This window comes from Triticum urartu, chromosome 7 (assembly GCF_003073215.2).
Source record: "Triticum urartu cultivar G1812 chromosome 7, Tu2.1, whole genome shotgun sequence".
NCBI lineage: Eukaryota > Viridiplantae > Streptophyta > Magnoliopsida > Poales > Poaceae > Triticum > Triticum urartu.
In genome coordinates this window covers 446053993-446072127 of record NC_053028.1, presented here as the reverse complement: position 1 = coordinate 446072127, position 18135 = coordinate 446053993, and the positions used below count along the sequence as shown (strand labels likewise).

The following is an 18135-nucleotide window of genomic DNA, read 5'->3' as shown; positions in this document are numbered from 1 at the left end:
ACCAAGCATGTTTCTGTCTTAGGCCTCGCTAGGATTGTCGGTTAGCTCTTAGATACCCGCATAACCGAAACAGACCTCGAGTCGCTGTGTTTATTTCAAATGGAAATCATGCTACGACAGGTAACACACCTGTAAACTAAATCCGGGTGTATAAACTTACACCGATTCAAGCGTGACTTTGTACCAATTAGCACATGTGCGTCTACGGTGAACCAAACACCGCCATAGCAGTACCGCATCTGAGAACGTAGAGGGAGGGACAAATATTCAAACGTGCACTTTACGTGCGACACGGGATTCAATATATGACACGAGGCCGAACCACTTTTCTGTAACAGACTATGCTGAAAACCCCCCACATCGACATCGGTTGTATGTATCCCAGTGTCAGTATGCAGTTTCGATCGTACAGGCGTGAAGAGAGAGAGAGAACCAAAGTGCTAAAAGCTGCACGTACTCCATGCCGCTGTCACAGTAATTACTCACTTTACCCAAGCACAGTAATTACCTCGCAAAAAAGCTATTGAGCATTTATTATCTTTCAAACCCTCCAATTCAAAACTCGCATGTATTAAAGAAGAGGAATTAAATGAGGAGAGAGATGACTAATACATATTTTAGTAGGTTTTTTATGACTAAAAATTTTTAGCCTCAAAACTAGTCCTAGCCTCTTTTTAGTCAGGGATGCTTGAAACTTTAGCCTTTAAAAAAGACTATTTTTAATCAGACTAAAAATAATCCTTTAGATCCAAACACCCTCCATCGGTTAAACAAGGAGGGTCATCAAGTACGCTCCGCTGCAAAACCGCAGCTGCGCCACAAACACCAACCAATGGCGGTGGGCCCGGCAAAACAAATTCCTCCCCCTCCCCCCACTGCCGAAAAGGGTGCCTTTACTGTAGAGTCCAAAGGACGTGCGCCCGGCGGTGGCCCGCGTGGATTCGTGCCACGGCATTTTGCGGGGGGCGAGCGGCTGCCCCACGAACCTTCCGCCGTGGACCTCGTGCACCGGGCCGGCGCCGGCACACCTGGCGGTGTCCTTGCCCTCGGGGCCGGGGGGGGGGGGGGGGGGGGGGGGGGGGCGCTCGTCGCCGCCTCGTCGGTGCGGCCCGTCGGTCCGGTCCTGGAGCGCCGGGTCCAGCGACGCGCTTTCACCCGCCGCGGCAGAGGACATGACCGTTTCGAGCTACGCGTACAGAATGGAGGCAGGGTTGCTGCGATGATTAATGCTGCTGTCCCTCGTATGGACCCGGTGCATAGATAGAGTGATGGAAATCTCTTTCCTCGGTGTTTCGTTTAGATCGTTAGAAGAGTACGTCTTGGTACTTGGGTACTGGACTACTTTCAAGTTAAAGGAAAAAAAACCCGTACTAACGGTACTTGACTATTGTGGCTTATGGGGTTTCTCATTGTTTTCTTGCTTATGGGTTTTCTCTTACTTTGCTTGTAAGCTTCAGCATTTTTAGACAGACGAGTAAAGAGTCTCGAGCACAATGAACATTTTTACAAACAGAATACTGGATCTTGTAAATCATAGCAATTTTTACCAATTCGTTTCATTGTACCGTAGAGAAAACATAGGACTCATACCGTAGAGAAAACATAGGACTCATGATTTAGACTTTGAGCACTGATATGTGTGGAAGTATATGGCATGAGCACGTAAGAATAAAACACATTGTATCAATCTTGCAAAAGTAAAAATGACATGTGCCATTTTGCTAATTTTGTAAGCGCGTTATAAGTGGAATCCTATTCAACGTCATGCATTGGAAACTATGAAAAAAATACCCGTGACTTTTATGCTTCTAAGTGTGACTAGTGACAGTGCAGGGCCCATTTTACTAACATACTTTTTTTTATTGACAAAAAAATAACTAACATACTCGAAAGATGAATCAAGGACATTTTCTTAACATCCACATGTATATTTTCTTAACGTAATCAAAATTTGTTTATATAAAATCATGTACATCTCAAGATCAATGACATTATTTTTGCATTGAAGAAATATCACACAGAAACATCAATAACATGTGACAAAATGAAATTAGGGCATAGTCAGGAGATAATACAATATAGTTAAAATACTATATAAGTAGTACGTAAGGATTCATTGTGCACGACCATTTGATTAAAAAATATGATACTCTTATTTGAGTAAAAAAAATAGGACGAGTCAAATCAAGAGTAGTTCAACTTAGCTCGTGCCCGTTTCGAAAAAAAAACTTAGCTCGTGCCGCGAACTTAGTGTATCTCAAATGGTTAGGTTTCTTGTGGTGAAACCAATGCACCAGGGTTGGAAGTCCTAAACTTGGCATTGGTGGTCGCATTTTCCTTGATTTATTTCAGTCATTTCAACGATGTGCTTCGAGTAGAAAGAGATGTTCCCGTTGACTGTGAAGCTGTCTGCGGCGACTTCGTCAATCTTAAGATGATATGTCGGCTGAGTCTCTTAGATATGCTAATAGGGGTAGGGTATACGTGCGTGCGTTAATAGGTGACAAGTGTGTGTATATATATGAGCGGTTGCATCTGTAGTTGTTACAAAAAAATTTAGTTCATGCCACTCATATTGGTAGAGATATGATATAAAAGTGTTTTAAGTTTTTTCAGTTGTTTCAACAAGTATAGAAAACCACATACCCGAAATATAAAGGATCTCATTGCCTTTAAATAAATAATCGACATTTACCCCTATAAATAAAAAACTTATAATTCGACAGAAAGCAACCAGTACACTTTCCGCAAGCTCGAGGAGACAAAAATCACGGAGGGGCATATGAGCCGAGTCCACGGAGCACTGAGCGCCACTGCATTGCAGGTGAGCAGAGCAGACCAAGGCAAAAGCTCGCTCTCTCTCTCCCTCTCCCTCTCCCTCTCACACGGCTTTCCCTCTCTCTCCTCCCGTTCGAACTAGGAATCCGAGGGCGACCACGGGCAAAAGCGATGGCCGCGTCCAGGCCGCAACACCGGGCGCCGCCGGGGCGCGTGCCCACGAGGTGCGTCGCCGCGCTCTGCGCCGCCTGCTTCCTCCTCGGCGTCTGCGTCGTCAACCGGTTCGCATTCAGCCCCCCCACCCACCAAATCCGCTGTTTCTCCCGGATTTCTCGCTCTCTGCGCCTTACCTGCCCCCAATCTCTTCCTCTCGCCCCGAGCTGCTCCAATGCTCGTCGATTTCGTGAGCGGAGGTGGTGACGTTTGCTCTACTTTTGCAGCTACTGGGCGGTCCCCGAGCCACCCGACTGCCGAAGCAAGGTAATGCGCCGCTCCGATTCAATCCCCTCTCTTCCGTTGATGTTTATCTGGCTGCGCATTGCCAACCGGCCCGGTTTTGCAGGCGAATTCTGGCCGTTCGAGGGCCATGCTGAGCCAAGCACAAACCCGCGAAGTCGTCATGTAATGTCTGAACCTTGAGCGGCCATGAATCTTTCCTTCTCGTTTGGATTCGCTTATTCTGCTTCTGTTTGGCAGCGCGTTGGACAGAACGATATCGGACATCGAGATGCGCCTGGCTGCCGCTAGAGCTGCGCAGATGAGGAGCCAAGGCGTGTCGCCGAGTGATTCAGCCGCTGACCAGGGAAACATGCGACCTAGATTGCTTTTCGTCATGGGTATCATGACCACGTTCAATAATCGGAGGCGCAGAGACTCTATCAGGAAGACGTGGATGCCAGAAGGTAGAGCCTGTAAGACATGGTACTTCCAATTGTTTATGTTTCATTCATACCAGTTTTCACAGTGCTCTGTCTCTAGGTGAGGGTTTGCGAAGGCTGGAGAAGGACAAGGGCATTGTCATGCGTTTTGTTATTGGACGAAGGTATGATATCGCTGAGTTTAAAAATCTGGGAAAGAGATACTAGTCAATGTTCCTGCTTGACACGCTACTGAGTTTTGGTGCTTACATCTCGTAGTGCAAACCCTGGTCCTGACAGTGAAGTGGAGCGTGCCATGGATGCAGAAGATAAAGAATACAATGATATTCTTAGACTTGTATGCTGAGTCGACTACTTTCAACTACTTTAGCTTTTACCTTACCAATGACTATCAATATTGACGCCCTTTGCAGAATCACGTTGAAGGCCAGGATGGGCTTCCTTTGAAGATTCAGATGTTTCTTTCAACTGCTCTGTCCACGTGGGATGCTGATTTCTATGTCAAAGTTGACGATGATGTTCATGTCAACATCGGTATGCCTACACAGAACCCTTTGTTGCTGGTAAATGTTTCGCCGGTATTCTCATGCACTGAGGTTTTCTCTCTTAACACAGGTATTACCAGATCGATTTTGGCACGGCATAGGTCAAAACCTCGGGTGTACATCGGCTGCATGAAATCCGGACCTGTGATTGCTAACAAGTAATACTCAAGAACCCATATTGCCTCCAATTGATTAAAATACTAAACATATGGAGAAATGTGTCAGGCGAGAGCTCCCATTTTTTTTGAATGATAATGCAAACTTGTGATATGAACTGTCGAGTAGTGTGGGGAAAGAAGTATCATCCGTCCGATAGTGGAAGTTAGTCATGTTATGAGCTAGCAAAGCAATTGTTTCATTTTCAGATTATTCATTCCTATTCTGATCGGATAATGAAGATAATGAGTTTTGCATTCTCTTATTTACAAATTACTACAAGGACAGGTCTTACTAGAGATGCTCCCAAATAGATGGTTTCATTTTACTGACATTTCTTCTAAAACATGGAGTAATATAATGTGATAATGCCTGCTTAATGTTCACAGTGAATCTAAATATTACGAACCAGATCATTGGAAGTTTGGGACTGCGGGTAACAACTACTTTAGGCACGCAACACGGCAGCTGTATGCTATAACAAGGGACTTGGCGACCTACGTATCAGCAAACAAGTGAGTCCTAAATTTCTGATGTGGATATGCAATGCCTGATAAAATGGATTACATTACTGCTTCATCTCATATCTGTTTGACATCATTTTCAGGCATATCTTGCACAAATATACAAATGAAGATGTATCATTTGGTTCTTGGTTGATTGGGTTGGATGTTGAGCATGTTGATGAGAGAAGCCTTTGTTGTGGTATTCCTCCAGGTTGGCATCTCGCTTCTTTATTGTTGATTTTCCATTTTGCTTCAGCATACTGTCCTATTTTATCTAGATAATTATTGCATGCTCATTACGACATCGCTTAACCTGGAAGTTATATGCTTTACAGTACTAAGTAGTTGAGTCAATCATTTTGAATTTTGTACTGAGAAAAAGATGATCCAATTGTCTTATACCAACTACAGTGTTTGTTAGCACATAAATTCAAGACTTGCCTTTACCACCTTTCTGTCCCCCAGCTCCCCAGAAGTTGCTCTTTACACCAAACATGTCGGCACATCACATAAGTATTTCATTCATCTGAATGTTACCATCACTTAGTGGTTACTACTTGATTACTTTTAACCTGAATGACCTCAGAATAAGACAGAGGCGAGTGCCTGTTGCTCGCAAATCTAGTGGGTGTTGATCTATCTTCTCTCTCAGTTACTCTTTTGTCTCTTGCACTTCAGTAGGCATGGACACAACACATGGCTCTATCTTTGTACGATGTGGCGAGTGACCATAAGTACAGTATTTTGTTTTAGACCATCAGTACGTCGTTCTTATATCTCTAACTCTGGGGATATATTTACTTCACCAACCATCATTGCCAGCCCTGGTATGTGTTGTGATAATGTGATGCAAAGTCTACCTGGCATTTGCTACCATCCAACATCAGTCAACCTGGCATTTGCTGCAATTGCAAAGCACTTCTGCTTGCTGTTCAGATTGTGGAAACATAAGGCAGGTGACGCACATTTTCATGTGTCATCTTCTCTGATCATGCAGACTGCGAATGGAAGGCGCAGGCTGGGAACCCATGTGGGGCATCCTTCGACTGGAACTGCTCCGGCGTCTGCAATCCAGCAGAGAGAATGGAGGAGGTGCACCGGCAATGCTGGGAACATCGCGAGGCTGCTCTGCCACAAGCGCAGGAGTCTTGACAACCAAGGGGTGGTGGCATCCTTGTGCTGCTCCATGTAAACTCATGTAATTATTCAGTAGACGGCTAGACGCAGACGTAGCAGCTGTCGTGCCGTGGTCTGGGTTGGAGCTACAAATTTTTGCCTTCCGACACCATTTGCATGAATTGGAGGGAAAATTTGAACAGAGCTACTGCATAGTGAAGGTTTTGCATCGTGTATGTAAGATATCCGATATGTGAAGATGAATGCAGGAAAGCTCTGCAAATTGTGTCTGTCATGATTAAATGGACACAATATCCCTGAAACGGAACACCTTTACCCAGCTTTTTGATGAAACTAGCATATGCATGCAAAAATGTTGAATTTTTTGGTTCAAATTTATATACTTGACTACACAATTTGAAAATCCATATTGTCCAGGAAGAGTGCATGGCTTGGCAAAGGACAACATGTGACATGGCTTGTACAAGAGCGGATCTGGCTCTGTTACACGTAGTTTTTGCTAATAGGTTCACGATGCGGGCCTGGCTTGGACACAGGTATTTTTTGCCAATAGGTTCCTGAATTCTGCGAAGATAGAGTATGAAAAGAGCGTAACAGCAACTCTAGCTTACTACATCCCGTAAAAAAATGAGGCTCCATCATGAAGAGCAAAGCCGCGTCGCCCCCGGGCGACACGGGGAACCCTAGCGCCGCCGCCGCTAGGTCCCCCTTGCCCCCTCCCTCGCTTCGCCGCCGCTGGAGGGGCTGCTGGCGAAGTCCGCGCGCGCTTAGGGAAGGTGGTGGCGGGGCGTTTCCCCTCTCTGTGGCGTTGCGCGCGCATGCGCTGCCTGCGTCACCTCGGGCGCAGGCGAGATGCAGGGCCGCGGGAGTGGCTTCAGCGCGGGGAGAGGCCGGATCCTGGCCGGGCTTGGCCGGATCTAGCTTCTCCGCCCCCGTTGGCCGCCCTTGATGGGGCTCGGTGGCTTCGTTCCGGCGGCCAGTGAGGGGCTGGATCTTGGGGCGGCGGCCACGGACGGCGGAGGATGTGTCGGCGGCTGTGGACTCACGATGGGCGACGCGGCGGCCGCGGTGGTGGACGATCCGTGCACAAGACGCTTGGTGTAGGCCATTGGAAAAGATCTGGGTGAAGACCTGCTCGCGGCTGCTGCCGAGGCCGGCGATGGCGGCACTATTCGGTGTCGTTCCCTTGTTGAAGGCATCGTTGTTGAGAAATTCCAGACCACTATCTGTTACCTCTGGGGGAAACCCTAAATCAGTAGATCGGATGACGACGGCATTATTGTGTCGCTTCCCTCTTGTGGCGTCATTGTTGGAGGTATACACGGGCTCGAGGGGCCAGTGGACGGAATAATTGGTGGAGCGGTCATTCATCCTGCACATTAATGGTGGCGATTCTCGGCGACGTGGCGCAGTGGAGACTCGGCGCCCGATGTGTGGCATGGGACTCGCGCAGGAGGGTGACGCTATCAGGCGTCGTGGTGGCGTTGATGGCAGAGAGGCCGGGCAAGGTGGTGCAGCAGTAGAACACAGAAGATGGATTGGTGGCAGGTAGCTGCGGCGGCCTCATACCCGGTAGGCGTCTTGGTTGAGGAGTGCGCCGGACTCGTAGGTGCTGTTGGGGAACGCAGTAATTTCAAAAAAATTCCTACGCACACGCAAGATCATGGTGATGCATAGCAACGAGAGGGGAGAGTGCTGTCTACGTACCTACGCAGACCGACTGCGGAAGCGTTGACACAACGTAGAGGAAGTAGTCGTACGTCTTCCCGATCCGACCGATCCAAGCACCGTTACTCCGGCACCTCCGAGTTCTTAGCACACGTACAGCTCGATGACGATCCCCGGGCTCCGATCCAGCAAAGCGTCGGGGAGGAGTTCCGTCAGCACGACGGCGTGGTGACGATCTTGATGTTCTACCGTCGCAGGGCTTCGCCTAAGCACCGCTACAATATGATCGAGGTGGAATATGGTGGCAGGGGGCACCGCACACGGCTAAGTACCGATCTCAAGGATCAACTTGTGTGTTCTTTGGGGTGCCCTGCCTCCGTATATAAAGGACTAGAGGGGGGGAGGCTGGCCGGCCAAGGGAGGGCGTGCCAGGAGAGTCCTACTCCCTCTGGGAACATCTCATATGGTCCATGACGTTCAAAACGTCTTTGAAGTCCCGATTCTAAGCCGTTAAGTATGGTGCACTAAACTATCAAGTAGTCATCATATTGAGCTAGCCAAACGTTCATAACGTCTGCATCTGCTCCTGCAATAGGTCTGTCACCTAGCGGTGCATCAAGGACATAATTCTTCTGTGCAGCAATGAGGATAAACCTCAGATCACGGATCCAATCCGCATCTTTGCTACTAACATCTTTCAACACAATTTTCTCTAGGAACATATCAAAATAAACACATGAAAGCAACAATGCGAGCTATTGATCCACAACATAGATATGCTAATACTACCAGGACTAAGTTCATGATAAATTAAAGTTCAATTAATCATATTACTTAAGAACTCCCACTTAGATAGACACCCCTCTAATCTTCTAAGTGATCACGTGATCCAAATCAACTAAACCATAACCGATCATCACGTGAAATGGATTAGTCTTCAATGGTGAACATCATTATGTTGATCATATATACTATATGATTCATGCTCGACCTTTCGGTCTCCGTGTTCCGAGGCCATATCTGCATATGCTAGGCTCGCCAAGTATAACCCGAGTATTCTGCGTGTGCAAAACTGGCTTGCACCCGTTGTAGATGGACGTAGAGCTTATCACACCCGATCATCACGTGGTGTCTGGGCACGACGAACTTTGTCAACGGTGCATACTCAGGGAGAACACTTCTTGATAATTAGTGAGAGATCATCTTATAATGCTACCGTCAAACAAAGCAAGATAAGATGCATAAAAAAGATAAACATCACATGCAATCAAAATATGTGACATGATATGGCCATCATCATCTTGAGCCTTTGATCTCCATCTCCAAAGCATCGTCATGATTTCCATCGTCACCGGCATGACACCATGATCTCCATCATCTTGATCTATATCAATATGTCGTCACCTGGTCGTCTCGCCAACTAGTGCTCTTGCAACTATTGCTATCGCATAGCGATAAAGTAAAGCAATTATTTGGCGCTTGCATCTTATGCAATAAAGAGACAACCATAAGGCTTTTGCCAGTTGCCGATAACTTCAACAAAACATGATCATCTCATACAACAAAAATTTATATCTCATCACGTTTTGACCATATCACATCACAACATGCCCTGCAAAAACAAGTTAGACGTCCTCTACTTTGTTGTTGCAAGTTTTACGTGGCTGCTACGGGCTTAAGCAAGAACCAATCTTACCTACGCATCAAAACCACAACGATAGTTTGTCAAGTTGGTGCTGTTTTAACCTTCGCAAGGACTAGGCGTAGCCACACTTGGTTCAACTAAAGTTGGAGAAACTGTCACCCACAAGCCACCTATGTGCAAAGCACGTCGGGAGAACCGGTCTCGCGTAAGCGTACGCGTAATGTCGGTCCGGGCCGCTTCGTCCAACAATACCGCCGAACCAAAGTGTGACATGCTGGTAAGCAGTATGACTTATATCGCCCACAACTCACTTGTGTTCTACTCGTGCATATAACATCAACACATAAAACCTGGCTCGGATGCCACTGTTGGGGAACGCAGTAATTTCAAAAAATTTCCTACGCACATGCAAGATCATGGTGATGCATAGCAACGAGAGGGGAGAGTGTTGTCTACGTACCTACGCAGACCGACTGCGGAAGCGTTGACACAACATAGAGGAAGTAGTCGTACGTCTTCCCGATCCGACCGATCCAAGCACCGTTACTCCAGCACCTCCGAGTTCTTAGCACACGTACAGCTCGATGACGATCCCCGGGCTCCGATCCAGCAAAGCGTCGGGGAGGAGTTCCGTCAGCACGACGGCGTGGTGACGATCTTGATGTTCTACCGTCGCAGCGCTTCGCCTAAGCACCGCTACAATATGATCGAGGTGGAATATGGTGGCAGGGGGCACCGCACACGGCTAAGGAACGATCTCAAGGATCAACTTGTGTGTTCTTTGGGGTGCCCTGCCTCCGTATATAAAGGACTAGAGGGGGGAGGCTGGCCGGCCAAGGGAGGGCGCGCCAGGAGAGTCCTACTCCCTCTGGGAGTAGGATTCCCCCCCCCCCCAATCCTAGTTGGAATAGGATTCCTTGAGGGGGGAAAGAGAGAGAGGGGGGCCGGCCACCTCTCCTTGTCCTAATAGGACTAGGGGAGGGGGGAGGCGCGCAGCCCTCCTTGGGCTGCCCCTTTCTCCTTTCCACTAAAGCCCACTAAGGCCCATATAGCTCCCGGGGGTTCCGGTAACCTCCCGGTACTCCGGTAAAATCCCGATTTCACCCGGAACACTTCCGATATCCAAACATAGGCTTCCAATATATCAATCTTTATTTCTCGACCATTTCGAGACTCCTCGTCATGTCCATGATCACATCCGGGACTCCGAACAATCTTCGGTACATCAAAATGCATAAACTCATAATAACTGTCATCGTAACGTTAAGCGTGCGGACCCTACGGTTTGAGAACAATGTAGACATGACCGAGACATGTCTCCGGTCAATAACCAATAGCGGGACCTGGATGCCCATATTGGCTCCTAGATATTCTACGAAGATCTTTATCGGTCAGACCGCATAAGAACATACGTTGTTCCCTTTGTCATTGGTATGTTACTTGCCCGAGATTCGATCGTCGGTATCCAATACCTAGTTCAATCTCATTACCGGCAAGTCTCTTTACTTGTTCTGTAATACATCATCCCGCAACTAACTCATTAGTTGCAATGCTTGCAAGGCTTAAGTGATGTGCATTACCGAGAGGGCTCAGAGATACCTCTTCGACAATCGGAGTGACAAATCCTAATCTCGAAATACGCCAACCCAACATGTACCTTTGGAGACACCTGTAGAGCTCCTTTATAATCACCCAGTTACGTTGTGACGTTTGGTAGCACACAAAGTGTTCCTCCGGCAAACGGGAGTTGCATAATCTCATAGTCATAGGAACATGTATAAGTCATGAAGAAAGCAATAGCAACATACTAAACGACCGGGTGCTAAGCTAATGGAATGGGTCATGTCAATCAGATCATTCACCTAATGATGTGATCCCGCTAATCAAATAACAACTCATTGTTCATGGTTAGGAAACATAACCATCTTTGATTAACGGGCTAGTCAAGTAGAGGCATACTAGTGACACTTTGTTTGTCTATGTATTCACACATGTATTATGTTTCTGGTTAATACAATTCTAGCATGAATAATAAACATTTATCATGAAATAAGGAAATAAATAATAACTTTATTATTGCCTCTAGGGCATATTTCCTTCAGGTGCCCCATACCCGGCAGGCGTCCTGGTTGGGACCTCAGGTCTTAGATGTTTAGGTTTAGCTGCGATGTCTGTTTGGTATTAGGCCCAGACTATCAGCGCCCCTTTATCAATTGAATATGAGTAGCGACAGTTGTTGCTTAGATGGTGGCTTTAGTCTTATTGTTGTATGACTTTGTAAGGTCTTGTAAGAATAATTAATAAAGTGGCTGTATGCATCGCCCAGATGCAGAGGACGAAGGTCCTTCTCCTTTTCTAATAAAAAAATTAATAATAAAAAGCAACTCTATTAGAGTCACCATATGGGATATGGAGGCAGCGACAGTGGTGCGAAAACACATAGTCATCATCAGTGGCGGAGCTACAACATATAAATTTGGCGGGCCAAACTGAAGGTCAAGCCTAAGTTTTCTATCCGCATGGGCCCACTTTTACCATTAGGCTCAATGTTTTAGTACAAACCTGGGTGGGCCATAGCCTTGTTTTTGTTTCAACGTATCTCCGCCACTGGTCATCGTAATGTGTCCTTCATATTTATCATGCATGTAGGACACATCTGCCATTGAGTCATCTGTTGTTTCTAGCATATTTATAACAATTTAGATCAAATAATGAGCATAATTCAACAAATATTATTATAAACCATTTATCCTACAAAAATAATCTAAATGCAACAAATTATCTGATCAAATAATTTGTTAAAGCAAAAAATGAATGGAATTTAAAGAAATTTAAGCATCCCTTCTTCCAGCTAGCCATGAATGATGGTCAATGAGATCCTCCTTCAACAATGATAAGAGGCCCATTCTTTAGTCTTCCAGTACGCCTCAAGAAATGCTTGAATGCGTTTCGGGTTCCTCCGAGGCCCAACTGGTTTCCATTACGTTCATAGTCAATGGAGCCTAGCATATCCTTGTCATCCTCTATTATCATGTTGTGTAAGATAACATAATATGTCATGATATTTGCCAAGATAACCTTGTTCCAGAAACGAGCAGGCCCCGGATAATTTCTACTAACCTTGATTGCAACACTCCAAATGCCCTCTTGATGTCTTTCCTCTGAGCTGCTCTCAGGCTTAGAAATTGTTTTCACAAAGGTAGACCAAGATGGATAGATGCCATCAGCTAGGTAGTAGCCTTGATCATACTAATGGTCATTCACCATGAAGTTGTAAGGTGGAGAAGTACCAGCAGCCAACCTTTTGAAACAGATGAGATCTTTGCAAGACATTGATGTCATTGTGAGATTTAGTCAACCCAAAGTAGTAATGCCAGACCCACATATCTTTGAAGGCAACAACTTCCAAAATTATTGTTGGATCCTTCCAAAATTCTGTCACTTCCAATGCATACAGTCAACACTCCGTAGCATCCCATGCCAGCTTTTTGCTTCATGCATCTCTAGAGGCATGGTTCTGTCCTTAGCATAGAGTGCTCGTAGAAACCACTCTCCATAAACCTTCATTACAGTTTCAGTGACCCGACAAAAAGTAGTCTTGCATCAGTCATTTGTGGCCTCTGATTTTGTCCCGACAAAATATCGCACGACTGAGCTGCGATCATGCATGCTTCCTCTTCTTTCTGGTGGATACTATCCATTCAACGATCATCAACATGACCATGTCTTCTTCCACGTCCAACATTTCTCTCTTCGAATCGGAGCTCGAAATCGAGGACGAGTCATCAAAGAACATAAGCTCCCCCATCGGATCCATCTACACATGAGTCGCTAAACTATATCTATGAGAAAAGGCTGGGGAAGTTTACCTACGGGCGATGGCGGAATGGGTGACAATGGAAAGAAGGCCCGATGGCAGAAGTCTAGGAATGGCTCGGGCGAAGGCTACTGTGGCCAAATCATGGTGACCTGGGTGACAACGATGGCACCAAATGAAAGAGGCACAGAGATGTAGGCGGCGACAGAAGGGAGTGTGTGCCCTGAAATGTTAGTGGGACCAATATTTGGATGGATGGACGACGCGCCATATCGCCTCAGCCAACCTCCAAATATGGCGTCTCATAGGCTCGTTTTGCAGTGTCTTCCATAATTTATGGCGATGGGGGGCCGTATGGCGACTCAGGTAGAGTGACACTTAGGCCCAAAATCACCATATTGACGATTATTATGGTGATCGGGCGGATATGGTGACTCTGCTATAGTTGCTAAGTGAGAGGGTTATGTAGCCATGGCATTAAGGACTAGATCTCACACTGAATTGTAGCAAGGTTTTGGCCCAAATATTTATGTCTTGATAATATATGCCTTCAAATCAACCCAAATTGATGAAATCACATATTTTTGACAACTGCCATCATGATTAAATCATCACAATGTCTCCAAAATGGTATAACTTTTTTCGGGATTCTCGACATAGTTGATGCTATTTTCATGGAAAGTGTTCTACATTTATAGTTTGATATTTTGCTCTTGGCTTTCTATGGTACTAAAAAATGATTTATCGTATGTTGCAAAACAAATGTTACACATTTTATCTTGCATATTAAAGAAACAGGGGAGAAACCATTTTAATCATAGAGCCCGTGCAACATAAGGAGGCTCTTGACGGCCAACAACCGTTTGCCCATGGAAAAGCTTGATTAGTTATTCATGCCTCCATTATTTCAAGGTAGAAACCATGGGTAGAGCTTGGGCAGTTGCGCATGGTATCTGGGTGGTGGCTCTGCCATTGCCAAAAACAATGTCACGAACTCGTGATCATTTGCTTTTTTATATATTTCAGAGTGAGGATTGGACTACATAGATAGGGATTTGGAAAAGAAACTACAATGCTCGAGGAACCAACATACGGTCAGATAGTTAAGAGGGTTGTGGTACCCCCAACTCATGAGCGGTCAAATGACATGTTTGCCGCTTTATGTTAGTAGTGAGACACTTGTGGTGACATCAACAATCTTGAAGCTTCACTACTCTCATCCAGACAAGGGTAGCTCATGATGGAGTTCTAAACCGTTCCAAACAAAGCCAATGTGCATGCATGGAGAATGCTCGATAATGGCCTCGCTGTGGGTGATGATCTACATAGACATTGATACGTCTCCAACGTATCTATAATTTTGATTGTTCCATGTTGTTATATTATCAATCTTGGATGTTTTATAATCATTTTATAGTCATTTTATATCTTTTTTGTACTAACCTATTGACATAGTGCCAAGTGCCAGTTGATGTTTTCTGCATGTTTTTTTACATCGCAGGAAATCAATATCAAACTGAGTCCAAACGCAACGAAACTTTACAGAGATTTTTTTTGGACCAGAAGAAACATAATGGGCCTTGGCGGCGCCTGGGGGGGGGGGTGCTCCGAGGAGAGCACAACCCACTAGGGCACGCCGGGAGGCCCAGGCGCGCCTTGGTGGGTTGTGCCCACCTCGGGTGCCCCCCGGACCACATCTTTGCTCTATAAATGCCCCAATATTCTCAAAACCCTAGGGGAGTCGACAAAATATTGATCCAGCCGCCGCAGAGTCCAGAACCACCAGATCCAATCTAGACAGCATCTCAGATGGGGTTCACCGCCTCCATTGGTGCCTCTCCGATGATGCGTGAGTAGTTTTTTGTAGAGCTTCGGGTCCGTAGTTAGTAGATATATGGCTTCCTCTCTCTCTCTTGATTCTCAATACAATGGTCTCTTGGAGATCCATATGATGTAAATCTTTTGCGGTGTGTTTGTTGGGATCGATGAACTTTGAGTTTATGATCAGATCTATCTTTTTATATCCATGAAAGTATTTGAGTTTCTTTAATCTCTTTTATGCATGATTGCTTATAGCCTCGTATTTCTTCTCCAATATTTGGGTTTTGTTTGGCCAACTTGATCTATTTATCTTGCAATGGGAAGAGGTGCTTTGTAGTGGGTTCGATCTTACGATGCTTGATCCCAGTGATAGAAGGGGAACCGACACGTATGTATCGTTGCTACTAAGGATAAAATGATGGGGTCTATCTCTACATAGATAGATCTTGTCTACATCATGTCATCGTTCTTATTGCATTACTCCATTTCTCCATGAACTTAATACACTAGATGCATGCTGGATAGGGGTTGATGTGTGGAGTAATAGTAGTAGATGCAGGCAGGAGTCGGTCTACTAATCTTGGACGTGATGCCTATATAATGATCATTGCCTAGATATCGTCATGAGTATTTGAAGTTCTATCAATTGCCCAACAGTAATTTTTTCACCCACTGTTCGCTATTTTTCTCGAGAGAAGCCACTAGTGAAACCTATGGCCCCCGGGTCTCTTTCTCATATATTTGCCTTTGCGATCTACTTTTCCTTTGCTTTTATTTTCAGATCTATTAAACCAAAAATACAAAAATACCTTGCTGCAATTTATTCTTATTTATTTTATTTGGCGTTCGATCTATCAATCTACTAGAATTTTATCTGACGTCCGTTTGCCTATCTCGAGGCACCGTACCCGGAAGGGATTGACAACCCCTTTAACACGTCGGGTTGCAAGGACTTGTTATCTGTGTGCTGGGGATGTTTATGTTGTGTTGCTTGGTTCTCCTACTGGTTCTATAACCTTGGTTTCATTTCTAAGGGAAATACCTACCGCCGCCGTGCTGCATTATCCCTTCCTCTTTGGGGAAATACCGACGTAGCTTCAAGCGACATCAAAAGGAATTTCTGGCGCCGTTGCCGGGAAGGATCTTCAACATATACCAGGTTCCTAATCACAAATCTCATCTCCTCGCAATTTACATTATTTGCCATTTGCCTCTTATTTTCCTCTCCCACACTTCACAAAAATTTGCCATTTCATTCGCCCTCTTTTTCGTTCACCGTTTTCTCGTCAGATCTTTTGTTTGCTTGTGTTGCCATGTGCCTTCTATATGCTTGCATCTTTGCTTGATAAAAATCAATTGACATGGATCCCCATCCACTAGCTAATCTTTTTAAAAGATCCAATCACGATGAATCAATTGCTAGTGAGTTGAGTGCACTAGATTATCTTTATGAAGTTTTGCTTGAGATTCGTGAATCTGAAATGTGATGATGAAATTTATGAAGTGATTCATGATAGCTCCTTGAATGAAAAGCATGATTGCAATGATTTTATTATATATTGTATTAATGTCAATTGTGCTAACAATATGCAAAACTCCAAACTTGGGGATGCTAATTTTGCTATGTCCACTACTTATTGTAATGATCATGATTGGGGTGATTCTTCTTATGATCTTGAAAATTTATTTGAGCCTCATGATGAATATGTTTGTGATAATATTGAAAGTGGGGTTGGAAGAGTGTCAACTCTAGGTAATAATGATCCCACTAATTTGGAGAGTGTTCAATCTTATAATTTTTTGACAAAAGTGGGTTCGGAGAGGTCATGACTTTATTTGATGATAATCCCACTATTTTGGAAGAGTGTCAACTTGTCAACTTTGCATGCATGTGGATCATGAAGAGAATATTTTGCGTGATAGTTATATTGTGGAATTTGAATATTATCCCACATATAATTATTATGAGAGAGGAAAATATGGTTGTAGAAATTTTCATGTTACTAGATTACCTCTCGTTATGTTGACATCGTTAATGTTTTGTTCCACTTCTTTGCATATGCTAGTTTTTGCTTGCCATGATAATTTGTTTGCTTATAAAATTACTATGCATAGGAAGTATATTAGACTTAAATATGTTTGTCATATGTTTCATGATGCTCTCTTTGTGTTTTAGTTCTTATCTTTCATGTGAGCATCGTTGAAATATTATGCCTAGCTAAGGGCGTAAAACTATAGCGCTTGTTGGGAGGCAACCCAATGAATAAAATTTATTTTTGCTTTTTGCTTTCTGTTCTTGAGTGTTAGAACAATTATGCTACTGTTATGATTGTGTTTTTTTATGTTTTAATTATTTTTTGTGCCAAGTAAAGCCTTTAGGATCTTCTTCGGTGATAGTTGTTTGATCTTGCTGAAAAAACAGAAGCTTTTGCGCTCACGAAAAAAATTCTCATTTTTTACCAGAGAGCGATAAAATACCCATTCCTATTGCAGTAGATCAATATACAAATTTCTCAGGTCTTCCTAATTTTTCAGAATTTTTGGAGTTACAGAAGTATTCGCAATAGTCCGATTTCTACAGACTGTTCTGTTTTGACAGATTCTGTTTTCTTTGCGTTGTGTGATTGTTTTGATGGCTCTATGGTTTTCTTTGATGAGTTTTTGCCATAGAAAAGGTTGAATACAGTAGATGTAATGCAAGAACAAAATATGAATTGGTTTTATACAACACTTATAGTAGTGATTTATTTTCTTATACTAACCGATCTCATGAAGGTTTTGTTGAGTTTTGTGTGATTGAAGTTTTCAAGTTTTGGGTTATCTTACGATGGATGAAGGAATAAGGAGTAGAAGAGCCTAAGCTTGGGAATGCCCTGACATCCCAAGCTATTATCCAAAAATGAGCAACCAACTAAGCTTGGGGATGCCCCCGAGTGGCATCCCCTCTTTCTTCTAACGACCATCGGTATTTTAGTCGAAGCTATATTTTTATTCGTCACATACCATGTGTTTTTCTTGGAGCGTCTTGTATGATATGAGTCTTTGCTTATTTTATTTTGTGTTTTAAGTCTTGATTCCTTGCTGGACACACCTATTTGAGAGAGCCAAAATTATGTCATGACTTGTTAGAATTGCTCTCTATGCTTCACTTAAATTTTTTATGAGCTATGGACTTGTTCTAGTG

The 18135-nt window shown here is 44.4% G+C and overlaps 1 protein-coding gene across 2 annotated transcripts; it reads left to right on the top strand.

Moving 5' to 3' along the window:
* Positions 1 to 2817: 2817 nt before the first annotated feature.
* LOC125523645 (beta-1,6-galactosyltransferase GALT31A-like) lies at positions 2818 to 6307 on the top strand. Of its 2 annotated transcripts, XM_048688695.1 has the most exons (11): positions 2821 to 3059; positions 3219 to 3258; positions 3341 to 3399; positions 3475 to 3680; positions 3757 to 3820; positions 3915 to 3993; positions 4070 to 4190; positions 4272 to 4359; positions 4747 to 4872; positions 4965 to 5074; positions 5861 to 6307. In XM_048688695.1, exons 1-11 carry the CDS (start codon positions 2950 to 2952, stop codon positions 6013 to 6015), a joined length of 1158 nt encoding a protein of 385 aa, XP_048544652.1. In that variant the 5' UTR covers positions 2821 to 2949; the 3' UTR covers positions 6016 to 6307. The 2 variants fall into 2 exon arrangements, with proteins under 2 accessions (XP_048544651.1, XP_048544652.1); XM_048688694.1 differs by having other exon boundaries at positions 2818 to 3059; positions 4070 to 4359.
* Positions 6308 to 18135: the final 11828 nt, after the last annotated feature.

Bases quoted from the DNA above. Each gene is read 5' to 3' on its own strand.
- LOC125523645 (XM_048688694.1), top strand. From the start codon at position 2,950: ATGGCCGCGTCCAGGCCGCAACACCGGGCGCCGCCGGGGCGCGTGCCC. The intron at 3,259-3,340 runs GTAATGCGCCGC...CCGGTTTTGCAG, and splicing joins CACCCGACTGCCGAAGCAAG to GCGAATTCTGGCCGTTCGAG. The intron at 3,821-3,914 runs GTATGATATCGC...TACATCTCGTAG, and splicing joins CGTTTTGTTATTGGACGAAG to TGCAAACCCTGGTCCTGACA.